The following is a 15,843-nucleotide window of genomic DNA, read 5'->3' on the forward strand; positions in this document are numbered from 1 at the left end:
GTCTCAAAAACAAACAAAAAAAGAATTGGAAGGCAGATGCTTCAGGCAGCCCAGGTACATCTTCTGCTGGGGCCTTGCCATGGCTACCTAGCAAACTCATTGATCCTCCTTCCCTGAGGCTTGCATATCCCACATATAATGGAGCACCCTCAGAGAAGTCATCAGAATTCCAGTCTGGGACCAGAGAAGCTTTCAGGCCATACATAGAGATCCAGCCTTAAGAATCTGGGACGTCCCCTGGCATTCCAAGGATAGGAGTCAACTAATAGGACATCTGAAGTTCAAGACTCTTTGCCTTCATGGTCATATTAGCTCATTTCTTCCTATTGAAAAGTACAGTATGTGATACAGCAGTGTAACCCCAAGGGCATTTGCAGCCAAGGGTTTTATGATATCAAAGCATATGGTGAGCTTTCAAATATCTGTGTGAAAGGAGGGGAGAAAAGCATAGAAAAACAAAAACATTTATATTTGACATAAGAGGATATCATGTAGTTTTTCTCTTTTTTTTTTCTGCAGCAGCAATTTGCCTAATGATGTTTTGCTCAGACTAATATTAAAGTAAGTTTGTATTCCTTGAGCACACACTGACTGCTGTAGCAAGGCATCAGCAGAGTGTGCCAGAAGCCAACCTGGGATCCAACATTTGGCACATATCACCCCCAACTGGATAATCATGTTTTTAAAAATTCAGTGTCATATTCAAGGAGGCTGGGTATATGTCCAGGTTATTTGTGTGTTGACTAACATCTGTCTGGCATCTCTTTATTTATGACATGTTTTCACAGACAGCTTCTGGTTTCCTCTCCTGAGGCAGTTCCTATGATTCCCATTTTATACAGAAGGATTCTGAGGCTAGGGGTAGCTAGTGGTTTAGAGGAAAGATGGTGTAATAGTGGAAGTGGTATTGAACCCAGGTTTTCTGTCTCCAAGTCCATACACTTCCATCAATCTGTCCTTATGGCATAATAGGTACGGTTCTCTATGTCAGGGCCGCATAGATCTTTCAAGATCCTTTCTAATCAGAGGATACTATCTATGATCTTATACCAGCCTGAGCATCTAAAACTTTCCTGAAAATATGAGTTTACTAATTTTGCTTTATAATGTCCTGCTATACCTTTGATTGACAAATGAGAGAGTTTCATACCCTGTTCTTGTTTTTCCCCTTAACTCTTGGCTAGTGTCTTCTCTCTCAAGAAAAGTTAAAAAAAAAAAAAAAAAAACAGACAGCGATTAAAAATGAGAGAAATAAATGCCAACATTAAATTAATGCCCACCATTTTTGCTGGATATATGACCCGTTTTTCAAAAAGGTTTGTTTCATTTCAGAAAAGACTGTCTAGAAAAATGGAGAACAATTCTAAGCAAACCAGTGAATCATTTCTAATACTGCTTAATACTCTGTTATGTTATAAGAGAACAGAAAATAATGAATAGTGTTCTAGTCCTTAACACTAAGTAACATAATAGCCCATATAATGGAAATATGACTCCCTAAATATAGAATTTTAATATTGGTTATTTATTGAGCATTCCACTTCCAAGAAGCTCAAGGTGTTTTATCAACATTACTTTGGTAAGTCTCACTTTTCTCCTTCGTATTGCTTGTGTTGTTCCACTTTATAGAAGAAGGAAAGTGGCAGCTAAGGCCACTCAATAAGTCAAGGTCATTGCCAAGATAGTACTTAGTCTCCTCATACCAGATTTCCAACCAGCCAAGTGAAAGTCGATGTGTTAACATCTGGGTTGTACAGGCAACAAACCCATCTGGTTGTTTCGTGTGGAGAGGAATTCATTGCATATGTCTTTTTTCCTCTTGGAGTCTGAGGTGAGAAGTGCATGTTAAACCAATGATCATCCAGATAATCTATCGTAGACACACTGAGGGAGGCTATCTGAGTGTTCCTGGGGCGAGACAAAAAGAAATTACCTCCTTCTGCCTCTCCCAGAAGGAGTCATGGAAATTGTGTTCTTTTATCTTTCAGCCCTAGAGAATGTTTTATTGAACATTGATCCAGCTGGGAATTGAAAGTAACTCTCTATCAATTGCCAGTTAGTTCCAAAGATTGGCAAAAACCACCTGGAGGAGAGGATGAGCCTTTGTCATTGGTTCTGCTGGAGAGGGAATGGGGTGTAGAGAAGGAAGAGAGTTGACATCACTTGTTTGTATGTAGAAAATGGTTTCTAGACTCCACATTTCCCATTCACAGACATAGGAGAACCTATCACACATCTGACCTACTCTGTCTATCTGGGGAGAGTCAGAGGGAACTGAGTTCCAAAGGTTGGATCAATGACTTCTAACAGTCATCTTTCCAGAAGAGAGCCTGATGTTACCCAAATAGCTTCCCAGGGAATTCTGGGGGAACCCTCATGATGCATGTATTGTAACTCACAGAAACTCTAGGAATTATGGAAAGTGACTGGAGCTAGATGACTTTCTCCTTATAAGCATCTTTAACGTGTGTCACTGGAGGACAGAAAATAGTATTTCTTGTCCACTGAGGGAGCATCCATATAAAAGGAGGCTGCCTCCTTTGTCACCCACCACCAACCCCTCCCCTTTCACTCATGGCTACCATCATTAGACAGGGAGCGAGCAGACACATATGCAGCCCTTACTGTGTCTAAACTTGGTGAGTTTAAAAAAAATGGGATAGATTTGATATTATTCTCTTGTTACCAAAGAGCAATGGGAGTGAAGAAAAGCTAAGTGACTTGCCCAGAGTCCCATAATTCATAGGTGCTGTAGCCAGGATCAAACCCTGGGAAACCTGGCTCCAGAATCCGTGTTTTCAGTCACTACCTGTACCTGTATTCCCTGACTGTGTTATCCTTCTGCATTTGGCTTCAGACTCTGGGAAAGCAATTAATTCTTCCTATAATGTTATTTCTCCTGGTACACATAGAATGGAGCATCAGTGGATTAATAAGTTCTTTTTAAGGATAAGAGGAATTTTCAACATGCAAGGGGTGTGTAGTGGCAGTTGGCAACTCTCTGAGCAACTCCACTGCCAACATTCAAAGGCTCTCACCACACTAAGATCATGGTTAGTGGGTATCCAGCCCTTTGGATCTCTCCCACCATCAGACAGCATCAAGGATGCTGGCTCGGACGTTTCATTCTGAAACACTGTACAAAAGTCAAGGGCACCAGTTCTAATTTTGGTGCTCTCTAATTTTCAATTCCATCTGCAGGGCTTGACCTATCCTAGATGTTAGGGGCATAGAATCTATATGACCAATTATCTACCTTCAAAGTGGTTGAATTCACCAGGAGGAACTAACCCAACTTGCAGTCGACAGAGATGCATATAAATCATACAAATACCTATAAATACAACAGAGTCAAGTAAATGATGATGGGTCATAAATAAAAAATGTTTAAGAGTAATTTAAGAGAGCGAGAAAGAGTAGGTTGGGATACTGCTAGCTTTGGGGAGGAGGCGTGGGATTAATTAGGAAGTTTATTGGAGCAAGTTGTGAAGCTAGAAAGGAGAGGAAGATGCGGTACAGCAGTCATTTAAATGAAGGAGAGCTTGGCATCTCCACGGCATTGCTTGATGAATGAGCACCAGAGAAACTGAAGACATCGCCAATGATGTGAGCAAAACACTCCCCTCCCTGATCTCAGTTCTTCCATCTGTAAATATGGAAAACTGGGTATTGAAATCAATATAGCAAGCATTAGTTCTTCAGAAGAAAAGTGTCACCATCGTAGATCCTTTGGCTTAAGGAAAACCTATTATTTGGAAGAAATGCCTGTGGCATGATACCTTATTTGCCCTAAGCGCCAGTAGTAACTTGGGTGTCTTTTGGGAAGAAAGCAATCAAAAGCCTCCACATAGAAAAAATGGTAGGCGGTCAGAGTGTTGCAAGTAACATACTTCTCTTTGGCATCATATAAACAGCTTGGGCTCAGCCCACGCCAAGGCAGTATAAGCTCAAACCCAAATCTCAAATCACTGTCCATTCCTTGCTCTTCTGGTTGGCGTCAGTCAATCACAAGTGGAATCAGATGTTGCCTTGCCAACGTGACTGATAGGTTTCCAGCAGAGCTGGCTTTATGTCTTGGTCCTTGTTTGTGTGATGTTCTGCGTTTTATAACCTGAGTCTCCAGGAATTTTTCCCACGCCTGTGCATCATTCCTTATCATCCATAACCAAATAAGGCAGCTTTAAATAGTGCTGTCATTTTCCTCAATTTCACTCCTGGTGATATAATCAGGTATAGATTTCTGACATTGAGCATCTAATGGGGTTTCAGATTCAGAAAGCAACAATAAAAGATTTTTTCTTTTGGATATCTCTCAATTGAGAGACACAGTGAAATAATCATGTATGACAGGGCTCATGGAAATCATGGGGTCTGGAAGGACCCAGGGAGTGAACAAGCTAGTGTTTTCTGCTGCAGCAGGTGGTAAGACATGATCAGCTCCTTTATATTTTTCCGGACTCTATGCGTGCATCCTCTGTGTCTTCCTGTGTCTGCCACTGGCTCTTAGGATAACAGTGAAGACAATGTCAGCCCGTGACGGACGGACGAGGGAAGGCCCAGCAGGGGACTCTGATTCTGCTGCTCTTGAGTCCTTCTTCCTATAAGAGAATCTACAGAGTGATGGACCAGACATGCTCAAATGGGCTTTTCTCCCCATCTCTCTTCTGTTCCCCCAGGGACTGGGCTGTGTGCCTCAAGTTGTCTCCTGATCCCAATAAATCCCCTGAGTGCTCTGTGCAGAGCAAGCTTGAATGCCCTGTGAGGCAGAGAACTTGCAGCTGGTATCAAGTTCTCATTCATCATATCAAGTTCCTGGCCCATACTGGTTCCATATTGGGAAAGAAAACCAATTTCTTTTCTTTTTTTTTAAAAGATTTTATTTATTTTCATGTAAAAGAACTGGGGTACAGGCCAGAGCTACAGGGGGGTGAGAGGATTCACCAGAGACAGAGTGGGGAACAGAACAGGCAGACTGACATTCACTGCTGAGGGGAGCAGGGGGTGAGACAAAAGAGATCTGCTGTGCCATGTGGATCAGCTCTCTGGCTGGGACACCATGGCAGCCCTCATGGAGTAGTGCTGAGATTTTAACCCCTTGGCCACCAGGGAGTTCCCAAAGAAACCAATTTATGAAGGACCACCTAGAGGTCACTGTCACACTTCTGAAGGGCAAAAGGGAAAAAAATGATAACCCCATTGGCAGAGAGTGTAAGCTATTTATTTCTGCTCTTTGACCTGCTGGGCTGTGTCCTCAGGTGAGAATGTACAGCTGTACCCCCTTGTGGTTCAGGAATATGTCTATGAGGAGAAGCTATTTGACTCCAACAGGATCTTGCAGAACTCTCCCCCTCCCCTGAACCACCACCACTGGATGCTGCAGTGGGAGTAGCCGGTGTTACTTCAAGTTCCTCAGTGTGTTCTGCATGTCTAGCTGCCAATGGATAATGAAATCTCAAAAAACTGGTTAGAAATAGCTCCGCATTGGCCTAGGTATTTCCCCTTTGTGTTTCTGGACACCCCATATAAAAGCAACATTCCTTGATATTCACAGTAGGTCAGGCCATTATGGAAATGACCTTGAGTTGGAAAGTATCTGTTTATGGAACCCCTGAGCTTATGATTGCTTTTCAGTCCCAGGAATGTACTTCCTGGATACCTGAAATCATAAAAGCATATCATTTTCAATGGAGAATGTTCCTTAGGAAGCATCTAGTCCAGTCGTTCCCTAGTAAAAGAAACAAACCTGAAGCAAGACCCAGGTGGCAACGGGAAGCAGGAGAGAGCAAGCACTTTCTAAAATGGCAGCTCCCACTCAACTCCAACCCATTGGAAATATAGCCCAGTCATGTCAGCTCACCCCATTTTTTCACCCCATTTTAGCCAGAAGTCCGGATTTTTATATGTCATCTCCCAATCGTTTTAATGTGGGCAACTAATCCAATATGGGTAAACATTGCAGGGCAAACAAAGCAGAGTTGCCTGTGGATTACATGTGGCTTGGAGGCCACCCATGATCTTGGCCCACTCCAGTCAAAGCCAGAAAGGGGTGCGGACTTGCCCAAGACACACAGCTAAAGACTGCAGCAGATTGTTGAACTCGATGCTTCTTATTCCATTTTGCTTTTCTGCAGAAAATGATAGGGAGCTCGGAGCCCAGGTTTCTGTTCCTGGCTCCACCCTCAGGCTCCTACGACTCTGGCCAAGCACATCCTTCGTTTGGGGACAAACCAGGTTTTCCCACAGCATCGTGGGACAGCCTCAGGCTTTGTGTTAGAAAACGTCCATTTGAGTCCCAGCTCTTGCACTTATCAGCTGCATAACCTTGGACATCCCTTGACTGGCCTGGGTTTTGATATCTTCACCAACAAAATGAATAATCATCTGGTCTCATGGCACCGTGCTGAGGTTTGCACGAGAAGGACTCACTATGTGTGAGATCACCCTGTGGAGGGAAAGCCAAGGCTGCCTGTTGAGTGAGCATCCTTTGGAGAAGACTTGAGTGCCAACGAGGGGTGCTGCTGTGACATCGACATCGTTGATGCATAGGCACTTCTGAGCCGACACATGCCACCCTGGAGGACCTGGGGCTGCATTTGCGGGGCACTGAGGGCTATTTGCTTACTTAGCACAAAGCCTCCCTCACCCCAGGAAGTGATGTGGCCTGGGCTATCTTTGTTACGCCTGTCGAGATCACAGCTGGGTGGGCTTCCCCTACACCTTCAAGCCCCAGTATCATTCAAACCAATCACCCAGAGCCCAAGGCAATGCTATCTAGAGCCAGACCCATACTCACCAAACCTCTGCCCTGCCCTGCCCAAGAGTCCACCTTGACTGAACATGTACAGTGAATTGTGCTTTTATCTCTGTTTCCAGGGACGCAGACCTGGCTATTTCTCCTTCCTGGACCCATTTTCTCCGGGCGTCTGGCTCTTCATGCTTCTAGCCTATCTGGCGGTCAGCTGCGTCCTCTTCCTAGTGGCTCGGTACTCTCCTCTCCCCTTCCCTGTCCTCACACGCCACCTCGTGTCCACCTCAGGAAACTGCAGGGGAGGGGGTGGGGAGCCGAGCTGGGCGCGTGAGACCTTGGTGCCAAAATAGAGAGATGGGAGTGGATAGGAGACCTGACAGCTCTCTGCCAGCTGTCTACCTGGCGCTTCCCACCAACCAGTAGCATATTCCCTCGTGCACAACGTGGACAGGTGAGCTTGTTCGAACTTGCTTCTGTCCCCTGCCTCTTGCCCTCCAGCTGCCCAGTCTGGGGCCTGGGGCCCCTTGCTTGTGTAGGAGCCAGGGGGTGGGGGTGGGGACAGGAAGATCCCTCTGATTAAGCACAATGTGTCTGGCTACCCTGGCATCTGCCCTTGCCAGGATCTGCCACAAAGTGCTGAGTGACAAGAAACAGAGTCTGCAAATCTGGAGCGGGGGTGGGGGGGTGGACCGGAGGCCTTGGTGGCGCAAGTGAGGGAGAAAGCCTTCCCGGCAGAGGACCTAGCTCTTCTGCAGCCAGTATTTGGTGTGAAAACACAGCACTGTGTCAGATGGGAACCACGTGGAAGGGCAGAGTGGAGAGAGGTGTTTGCAAGTAGAGTTGAGAAAAATGGTTCAGAACAGAGGTTGGGGTGAATAAGGCCTCTCCTTTTACTCTGCCCCTCCACTCAATAAAAAGAGACTGTCCTGGCCCACAGAGGTACCAGAGGAGCGTCCCATAGTTCTGGCCTTCTGAGAATGTGCACTGAGAGGGCTGTTTGTGGGACCAGCTTGGGTTTCTGGAGAGCCAACTTACTCCCCAGAAGCAGAAGAAGCTTTAGCGACTCATCGGTCATTACTCAGAATCCCTGCTTCCTGCTCAGCGTTTATTTGCCATTCTAGAAGGCCAGAAAGTACAGAAGCAAGGAACTGAGGATGGCAAACATCTGAAACAGTCAGGGCCAGCTCTCTAGAAGCATGCCTTCAGGGGACAGTGATAGGGCCAGCTGATTCTACAGTGTGCACCCCAACTCTTCTGGTGGGGTCTTCTCCCAAGAACTCACCTATTTGATGGCTCCAGGAGATTGTGTGCTCATCCAGTTAGAACTACAGGGCATCTAATCTAACTGCAGAGCTGTTTTTACCCTACCGAGGGGACCTTCAATCACCCAATATCTGCCCTTTCCAGGGGAGGTCAAAGCCAAGTTCAGGGAAGTCATCCACTAGAGTTGGCAGAGAAAGACCTCATTTACAACCTGGAAGTCATCAAAGCCTGCTGTGTGTGCCGCTCAGGTGCCATCTTCCTTGTTGAGTTTGTGGGCATCATCACTGTCAAGTGTCTGTTGTCAGTGATAACTGGCGAGCCAGGCAGGAGATGGCATGCTGTCCACACTTCCCCTCTGCACTTCACCAGTCTGACTGCTGCCGCTTTTTGGAAACTGCCTACTTGAATCCTGGCCCCACAGCTGTGTAATTCTCTCTTGCCCCCTGTGATTGAGCCCCTGTGTGTAGCAGGCCATAGCTCCCAGGGGATCTCAGGGGCCTGGAAATGGTCTGAGACCTTGGCTACAACATATATACACATAAGCCTGCTTTGCCCTGTGGGCTGCAGCCTCAAGCTTTTTCATCAGCCCTGAAAAGTTTAAGTCTCCTTCCCTACCTGTCATACATGCACACCTGACCCCAGGATCCAGAATTAACAAAAAGATTCCCAAAAAATGCACTAAAGCTTTAACCGTACATGTCATATATATAGATATGACATGATATATACATATATAGATAGATAGATAGATACACACATATATATGTGTGTGTGTATCTATCTATCTCTATATATATATATAATGTATATATATATACATGATAGCTGACCCTGGGTTCTAAGAAGCATGAAAGTCCTGGAGGCACCAGTGCTGCCATGGGGGGTGGGGGTGGGGTGAGAAGAGGTAGGGCATCCATAGCTTTATCCAGCTCAGTTCCACTTTTATCTCTTAAATTCTGTTGACCCTTGAATAATATAGCGAGAGGGGAAATAAGGGAGCTGACCTATCCAGTCAAAAACCTGATACATCACTTTTGATTTCTCCAAAACTTTACCAAAATACCAAGTCATCCCTTGGAATCTGCACGGGACTGGCTTTTGGAACCCCCCAAATCCCCAAAGTTACCAAAATCCACAGGTACCCAAATCCCTTTTCTATTGACCTTCTGTATTGTCTCTGCAGCCGCGGATTCAGAAAGCATCATCTGCACCTCCAAAACCATTTGATCAAGGGTCAGCTGTATTATTTGGGTAAAATCTGGATATAATTTTAGAGGGAAAAGTTTGAAAACCCCTGATCTAAGGCAGCCATTCCCAAGCCAGCTACTATCAGCATCACCCAGGGAGGAGATTTTTTAAATTTGAGTTTCCAGGTCCAGTGGTCTCAATCTCTAGGGATGGGGCCTGGGAGTCTGTATTTTTGAAGCTCCCTTCCAAGGACCAATAGGCACCTCCAGTGCCAGCCAGCTCTTCAGGCCATAGGGAGAAGGCACACATCTCAGGACACGGGGCCAACGAGGACACATTGGCAGTGGATCCAGGAACAAGTGCCAGCGGTGGGAACACGGACGACACTGTAGGGACAGCCAGTGCACATGAGGCTGAGTGAACGGACAGGAGCCCGGCAATGAGGATGGTCACGCCCTGTGAACACGCAGCACCTGCTTTCTCTGCTCGTGCTCACACCCGGCTCTCTGGGCAGAGCTAGAAGGCTCCAAGGTGGAGGAGAGCAGAGGAAGGAAGCCTGTGTGTGGCTGGCAGGAAGAAAGCGCCTTCTAGACATCAGAGGCACTGCTCACAGACAGGCTGGCGTAGGCCAGGGGGATGGGGGAGGGAGGCTGCCCCCTGGCCTGGAGACAGGCTGCTCTTTCAATCCTGGGTGCCTGCTGACTCACCGAGAGTCTAAAATTACCTCTGATGTCCGGGCTTCCCTGGGCAAATCAGAGCAGAACCTGTAGGAGTGGGATCCTGGCATTGGCATTTTTGTTACGCTTCCAGGGGAGTTTGAAATGCAAGGTTGAGAACCACACATGGCCTTAGGGAACATCTAGGCCAGGGGTTCTAAAAGTGGGGTCCCTGTTTCAGTGGCATCAGCATCACCTAGGAATTTCCAGATTTGTGGGCAGCATCCAGACTTCCTGAATCAGAAGCTGGAGGGATGAGGCCCAACAATTTGTGTTTTAACAAGCCTTCTCAGTGATGCTGATGTTGGCTGATATTTGAGGACCACTTTTCCAAGCTGAGGGTTTTCTGTGTCTTAGGGTGGTGGTAGGGAGGAGCTAGGGTCACTCTGTGATGCCTTCACAGGGCTGAAAGTGGCAGAAGAAGCTACTTGTCAGCTGTCTATCCCTTTGCACTCCCAACTCTTAGTCAGGGGGTTCCACTTTCATCTATTTGGTATATGGAAGCTCCATATCAGAATTTATTTTGAAAAAATCAAAATGTTGCTTTGAATAAAGAAAAAGAGTTCGAAGATCAACAGAGAAGTCCAACCTCCTCATTTTTTAGTTGGGAAAATCCACATCCAGCAAAGGCCACAAGGCCAGTGAGTGAGGTACAAAGGTGAGCCAGAAAGGACAGCTCCTGGGTGCCTGCAGAGCCCTTTCTTTCCACTCACCCTCCAAGGCACTGGTACATGTTCCTTTTCTCCCACAGGTTGACCCCCTACGAGTGGTACAGCCCCCACCCATGTGCCCAGGGCCGGTGCAACCTCCTGGTGAACCAGTACTCCCTTGGCAACAGCCTCTGGTTTCCCGTCGGGGGCTTCATGCAGCAGGGTTCCACCATCGCCCCTCGCGCCTTGTCCACCCGCTGTGTCAGTGGTGTCTGGTAAGATCCCCAGCAGAGAAGGGGCTGGGCCAAATGTGGGGAGGATAAAAAGGGGGTCCCCTGATAATCCTGCTCTGACTGCTGGTAGCAGGGTCCCTAGCACCTGGCTGCTGTTGCAGAGCCAGAGCTTCTGCCCTTCAAAATTTCCTCACCACGAGCAAGTGACCACATGCCATGTCCCTAACAGCAATGCCAGCTTTCTTGGCATCCAGCTCCTTTCACATGGGCAAAAGACCATGTCCCTGACTCTTCCAGAGAGAGAACCATAAATCACACCAGCTCAGAAGGTTTGGGGGCAGTGGGTGTCCATCTTGGAAGTCTAGATGCAGAGGAGAACCCAGGCAGAAAGGGAAAGACCTGAGAAAATGACCTTGAGTCCCCTCAGCAAAGCAGTCATGACTTCCTGACCTGAAACTGACCTGAGGTTGACTGGCTGGGCTTGAGAAGGCATATGCAGATTTATGCAAAATTATATGCAAATTTATAAGAGCCTGGGCTGCAAGTCCCTGCATGGGGGAAGCTAAGCCCTGGCCACCTCCAGCCCCATCTGTCCTACCTGCTTTCTTGAGCTGTGTCTCTGCACCTGGCTCTGAGGCCTGCCCGGCTTGCCTACCTCAGCAGGTGTGGGAAAATGCAACCTCTTTAGTCCTCAGAGTTGGATGGGATTTCCCTGGTGAGTTGACAGCAAGTCCAACCTCTGACCACACTGGCTGTCAGCCATCTGGTCTCTCTGCCCGAAATTTCCATCTCCACTTGGTTCATCTGGGCCAGGGTGGGGGACAATGATTGAATGATTCAATGTGTGGAAAAAGTCTTTGAAAAGTTGAAAGTGCTACATAAATGTATGGACAAATAATTTCTATTAGACCATTATAGTGGGAAATGAAATATATATATATATTCATATATATATATTTTATATTCATATAAAATATATATATTCATCCTTCATATATGATTAAATGAGATATCTAGATAGATAGCTGGATGGATGGATGGATGGATGGATATCTCCAGGAGAGGCTAATTTGCAGAGTACAAGTTCCTCATCATCACTTAAAAGCCCACTGTTGGGTTTGGTGGATGCAGGTCAAAGCTCACAGCTTTGGTTCTCTCGCCTCCGTCACATCCCGTGCAAGCCAGAGGAAAAGTAGTGGTGTTTCCACCCTTGGTCAAGGCAGCCAGGCTCAGAGTTCATCTGGACAGTTACTGGAGGAACTGCTGGGTTGGAGCTGGCAGCAAGGCAAAACACCTAGCTGGGGTGTTTGTTTTCCCTGCTAAGTGATCAATACAGTCACGTTTAAGCTGTTTGGGCAAGGTGTTCACCCATTATCAGATCATCGAGTGGGTCAGCATGGAGAACTGGGTCTCACATTCCCCAGAAGGGCCAGTCCTAGTAGGAAAGTCACAGAGGACCCTCAAAATCATGGAAATCTGAGCAGGAACCCAGAGACCAACAGAAGTCAGCGCAGGTTTTGATCCCTTCTACCTGGGGCTTTTCCTTCCAGTTCCCAGGCGCTGCAGAGGGCCCATTGCCTGCTTCATCCACCTGTCAGGTCCCCCCCAGGAATTCCCTCCTGCAGAGTGAGGAGGGCCCCCCTCCCCCGCCCAGTGTGTCCGGCAGACTGCTCAGCCCTGGCCCATGGGCTCAGCAGGGCTCAGAATAGTTGGCCCCATGGGGCTTGGTTTCTCTGTTCCAGTGCATGTGTGGGAGGGGGCTCAGCCTTCCCCTGCCCTGCCCTGAGTTGCCCATGTGCCCCTCCACCTCTCCAAGTTCTTGGTTATTAAATTCAGGCCTCAGTTTGGTCAGCTCCCTAGGGGAGCGGGAGGTGTCAGTAGACGAGGCTGTCATCGCTCACCTTGGCTTCCTCACCATGAGCAAGTGACAAAATGTCATGTTGCTAGCAAGAATGCCAGCTTTCTTGGCATACGGCTCCTTTCACATGGGGAAAAGACGCCCCTGACCCCTGCTGGAGAGAGAGCGTGGGTATGATTTGCTTTCTCAGCAGAGGCCATGGGCTTCCACCAAGCTACCTGCCCTTTCGCACCTGCTCCTTGTGATCAGTGTTGTAAAGAGCCACCCAGAGTGGAACAGATGCCAGATTGTAGCCATGGGACTGAGGGAATGTTCCCAGCCAATTCTGAGGTCATGTCCACACCCAGGGCTCATTAACCCTGAAGCTAAACAGCTTCTAAACACTGGCCCCTGAGGATCATTCACATGCACACCCACTTCCTTTGGGAGTGGCCAAGAGGAAACAACTTCCAACAGAGTGTAAGAGCCAAGGCGGGAGCCAGGACAACAGGTTGAGGCTGCAGACACACCTGGCACTTAGAGGTGACAAATAAGGAAAACAGTCAAGTGATTGTCACCCCATCTTCAGCCTGAAGATCTATCACTCCATTTCTCTCTGTCTCATTCAGCTAGTCCTTTACCGATGATGGAGTCACCAGTGACATATCTCATTTATTCTTACTCTCTGAAGATAGAGCAGGCCTGATTGTCCCGATTTATTAGACAAGCAAATGAGCTCAGAGGAGGTACTTAGGCTTTTCCACGGTCGCTGTGGCAGGGAGGCTGAGGGGGGCAAGGGGGGACAGTGAGGGGGAAGTAAGACTGTCTTCCTGCTCTTGAAAACCCACCTGGAAGCTTCCAGCTGCAAATGCTAAGCATTCATTGGCAATGTCTTCATAATGAGTAAAGCCTCATTAATTCGGACTTCACTGGTTCAGGATATGTGATTATCCAACCTCAATTATGCTTAGATATATGTTTGAACTCCTATAAACAAGTGGATTGGACAGCAGATCCTTTCTGCTGACCAGATGGTAGAAGGCTTGATTAACCTAAGTAAATGAAAAAAAAAATAACTAGATTTAATGGCTTTAGTTTATATGCTGCCTGAGTTGCAAAATTACTCTCATTTTAAATGAGTTCACTTTACCCAGTAAACAACCTTCTATTTTGAAATCACATAGCCATTATAAGAGTATTTTCCAATTCCAAGTTCTCAGTAGTTCAAAGGTGCTTGTCATCAGTTAGTCTTTTAAATAGTCTCTGCTATTACAATGTGTAGACATGGTTTTAAAATACTTTGCTTCTCTGAGCCTCAGTTTCTCCATCTGTAAAATTAGGATAAGACTTTTACCTCCCTGCATTGTAGGGGGATAGCGGATGGTATACTTGAGATAGCTGATGTAGTGGGTGACAGGTGCTCAGCTCCAGTGATGCTCACCTGAAGGTTGGCTGCACCGTGAGGAGCAGGGGGGCCCTCCCAGCGCTCATGTGGGACAGAGCCCCCAGAAGTGGCACCCTTGGTTCATGAACTAGCTCATTTTCAGTCTCCAAACTGTCTCATGTGCATGGACACACCCCTTTCGAATAACAACCAAAGAATAATCACCTCCTTTAGGAAATAAAATCGTCTTCTCCCAAGCAACCCTCACAAACTGTCCATTTCTGTTGATATCATCTGCCCTGCCTCCTTTCTCTTCCCCCCACTAAGCTGGGAGCTCCTTCAGAAGAGGGATGCCTGGTTTCTCCAATGTCACAGCAAGACTGGGATGGGGGTTAAGACTCCTGGGAGTGCCCGGGCAATGATGACTTCCTGGTCTTTTCCTACATAGGTGGGCATTCACGCTGATCATCATCTCATCCTACACGGCCAACCTGGCAGCCTTCCTGACCGTGCAGCGCATGGATGTGCCCATTGAGTCAGTGGATGACCTGGCTGACCAGACCGCCATTGAGTATGGCACAATTCACGGAGGCTCCAGCATGACCTTCTTCCAAGTAAACTCATTTGGTTGCTCACCAACATCGGGAATTGGGCAGAATACAGATGAGATGTTTATCTGCTGGAGATACAAACATCTCTCCTCATCCCATTATCTTTTTTGAACATCTTGTTTGGAGGTTCACATGGGGCTCGTTGTTCTCCTGTTCCATAAAATATCCCTGGAATGAGGTCCCACAAGCACTTTGGGTTAAAATCAACCTGTCCCAAAATATTGGGCATGAACAACCGTTAGTGGTAGTTGTGATGCTTTTAGGTACAAATCAGTTCAGTGACTTAACTATTTTATATTTATTTTATTTTTATTTACTTACTAGGTTATCAGTTTAATATAAAATGACATAGTTCAGAAACAGGCAGATGCAAGAGATTGGGCAAAGTATGGGGAAAGGTGTATGCAACTTTCATGCTCTCTGGGGGTTCCCTATTTTCATTCATATTTATTTTAATGGGTATTAGAAAAATATAGATACAGTGAATTTAACCTTTATTTTTATTTCTTTTACTACCTAGGGTGAAGTTAATGTATGCATTTAAATTTTTTAAAGTGGGTAAAATTTTATAGAGTCCTCAGACACAGCAATATTAGACTTATAAACGATGGCTGAAATGCGATGAGCACTAGTTTAAATGAACTGGCTTCATTGATTATAGACTAGATAAGTCTCAGATCGGGGCCCTGTTGACTTTGAGGTCCTGCCACCGAGCTCTGTAAGCTGACACACTGGACCAGACGGAGGAGTTAATAGGTGTCTAGCCAACCTGCGACCCACGAAGTTTATTTTCACATGAGACAAGTCCAAGGCTTTCATTTTTCTGTTTTCCATATCGGCCTCAGTGCCTGTTGGCATGGAGATCCACAAAAGCACTATGCAAACACGGAATCTGGATAACCCCCACAATTCACTCAATCTTGTTGTTATTTGTAAAATTGAAGCCAGCAGGGCCTCCCCTGGTAGCTCAGCAGTTGAGCGCTGGGCTGCAAAGCTGCCTGCAGCCTCTGCAGCACCGGGTCCATTGCCAGCCACCGGCAAGGGTCCCACATGGCGCTAAGATGTCTCCTGCCGTGCCCTCTGCTCCCCGCAGCAGTGTATTTCGTCAGTCTGTCTGTTCTGTTCCCCGTTCTGGCTCTGGTGAATTCTCTCACCCTCCCGTGCTTCTGACTGTACCCAGTGCTTGTATAAATAAATAAATAAATAAATCTTA

At 46.8% G+C, this 15,843-nt stretch overlaps 1 protein-coding gene across 1 annotated transcript in view; it reads left to right on the plus strand.

Annotated features, from left to right (window-relative positions):
- GRIK4 (glutamate ionotropic receptor kainate type subunit 4) overlaps positions 1 to 15,843 on the plus strand; it is a 399,878-nt gene that overhangs the window by 357,127 nt on the left and 26,908 nt on the right. The window contains 3 exon segments of the mRNA XM_054693152.1: positions 6,874 to 6,983; positions 10,667 to 10,840; positions 14,468 to 14,633. Of these exon segments, the coding sequence (XP_054549127.1) occupies positions 6,874 to 6,983; positions 10,667 to 10,840; positions 14,468 to 14,633 (450 nt within the window).

Source organism: Talpa occidentalis, unplaced genomic scaffold (genome assembly GCF_014898055.3).
Source record: "Talpa occidentalis isolate TD23 unplaced genomic scaffold, MPIMG_talOcc4v2.1 talOcc4.12, whole genome shotgun sequence".
NCBI classification, from domain to species: Eukaryota; Metazoa; Chordata; class Mammalia; order Eulipotyphla; family Talpidae; genus Talpa; species Talpa occidentalis.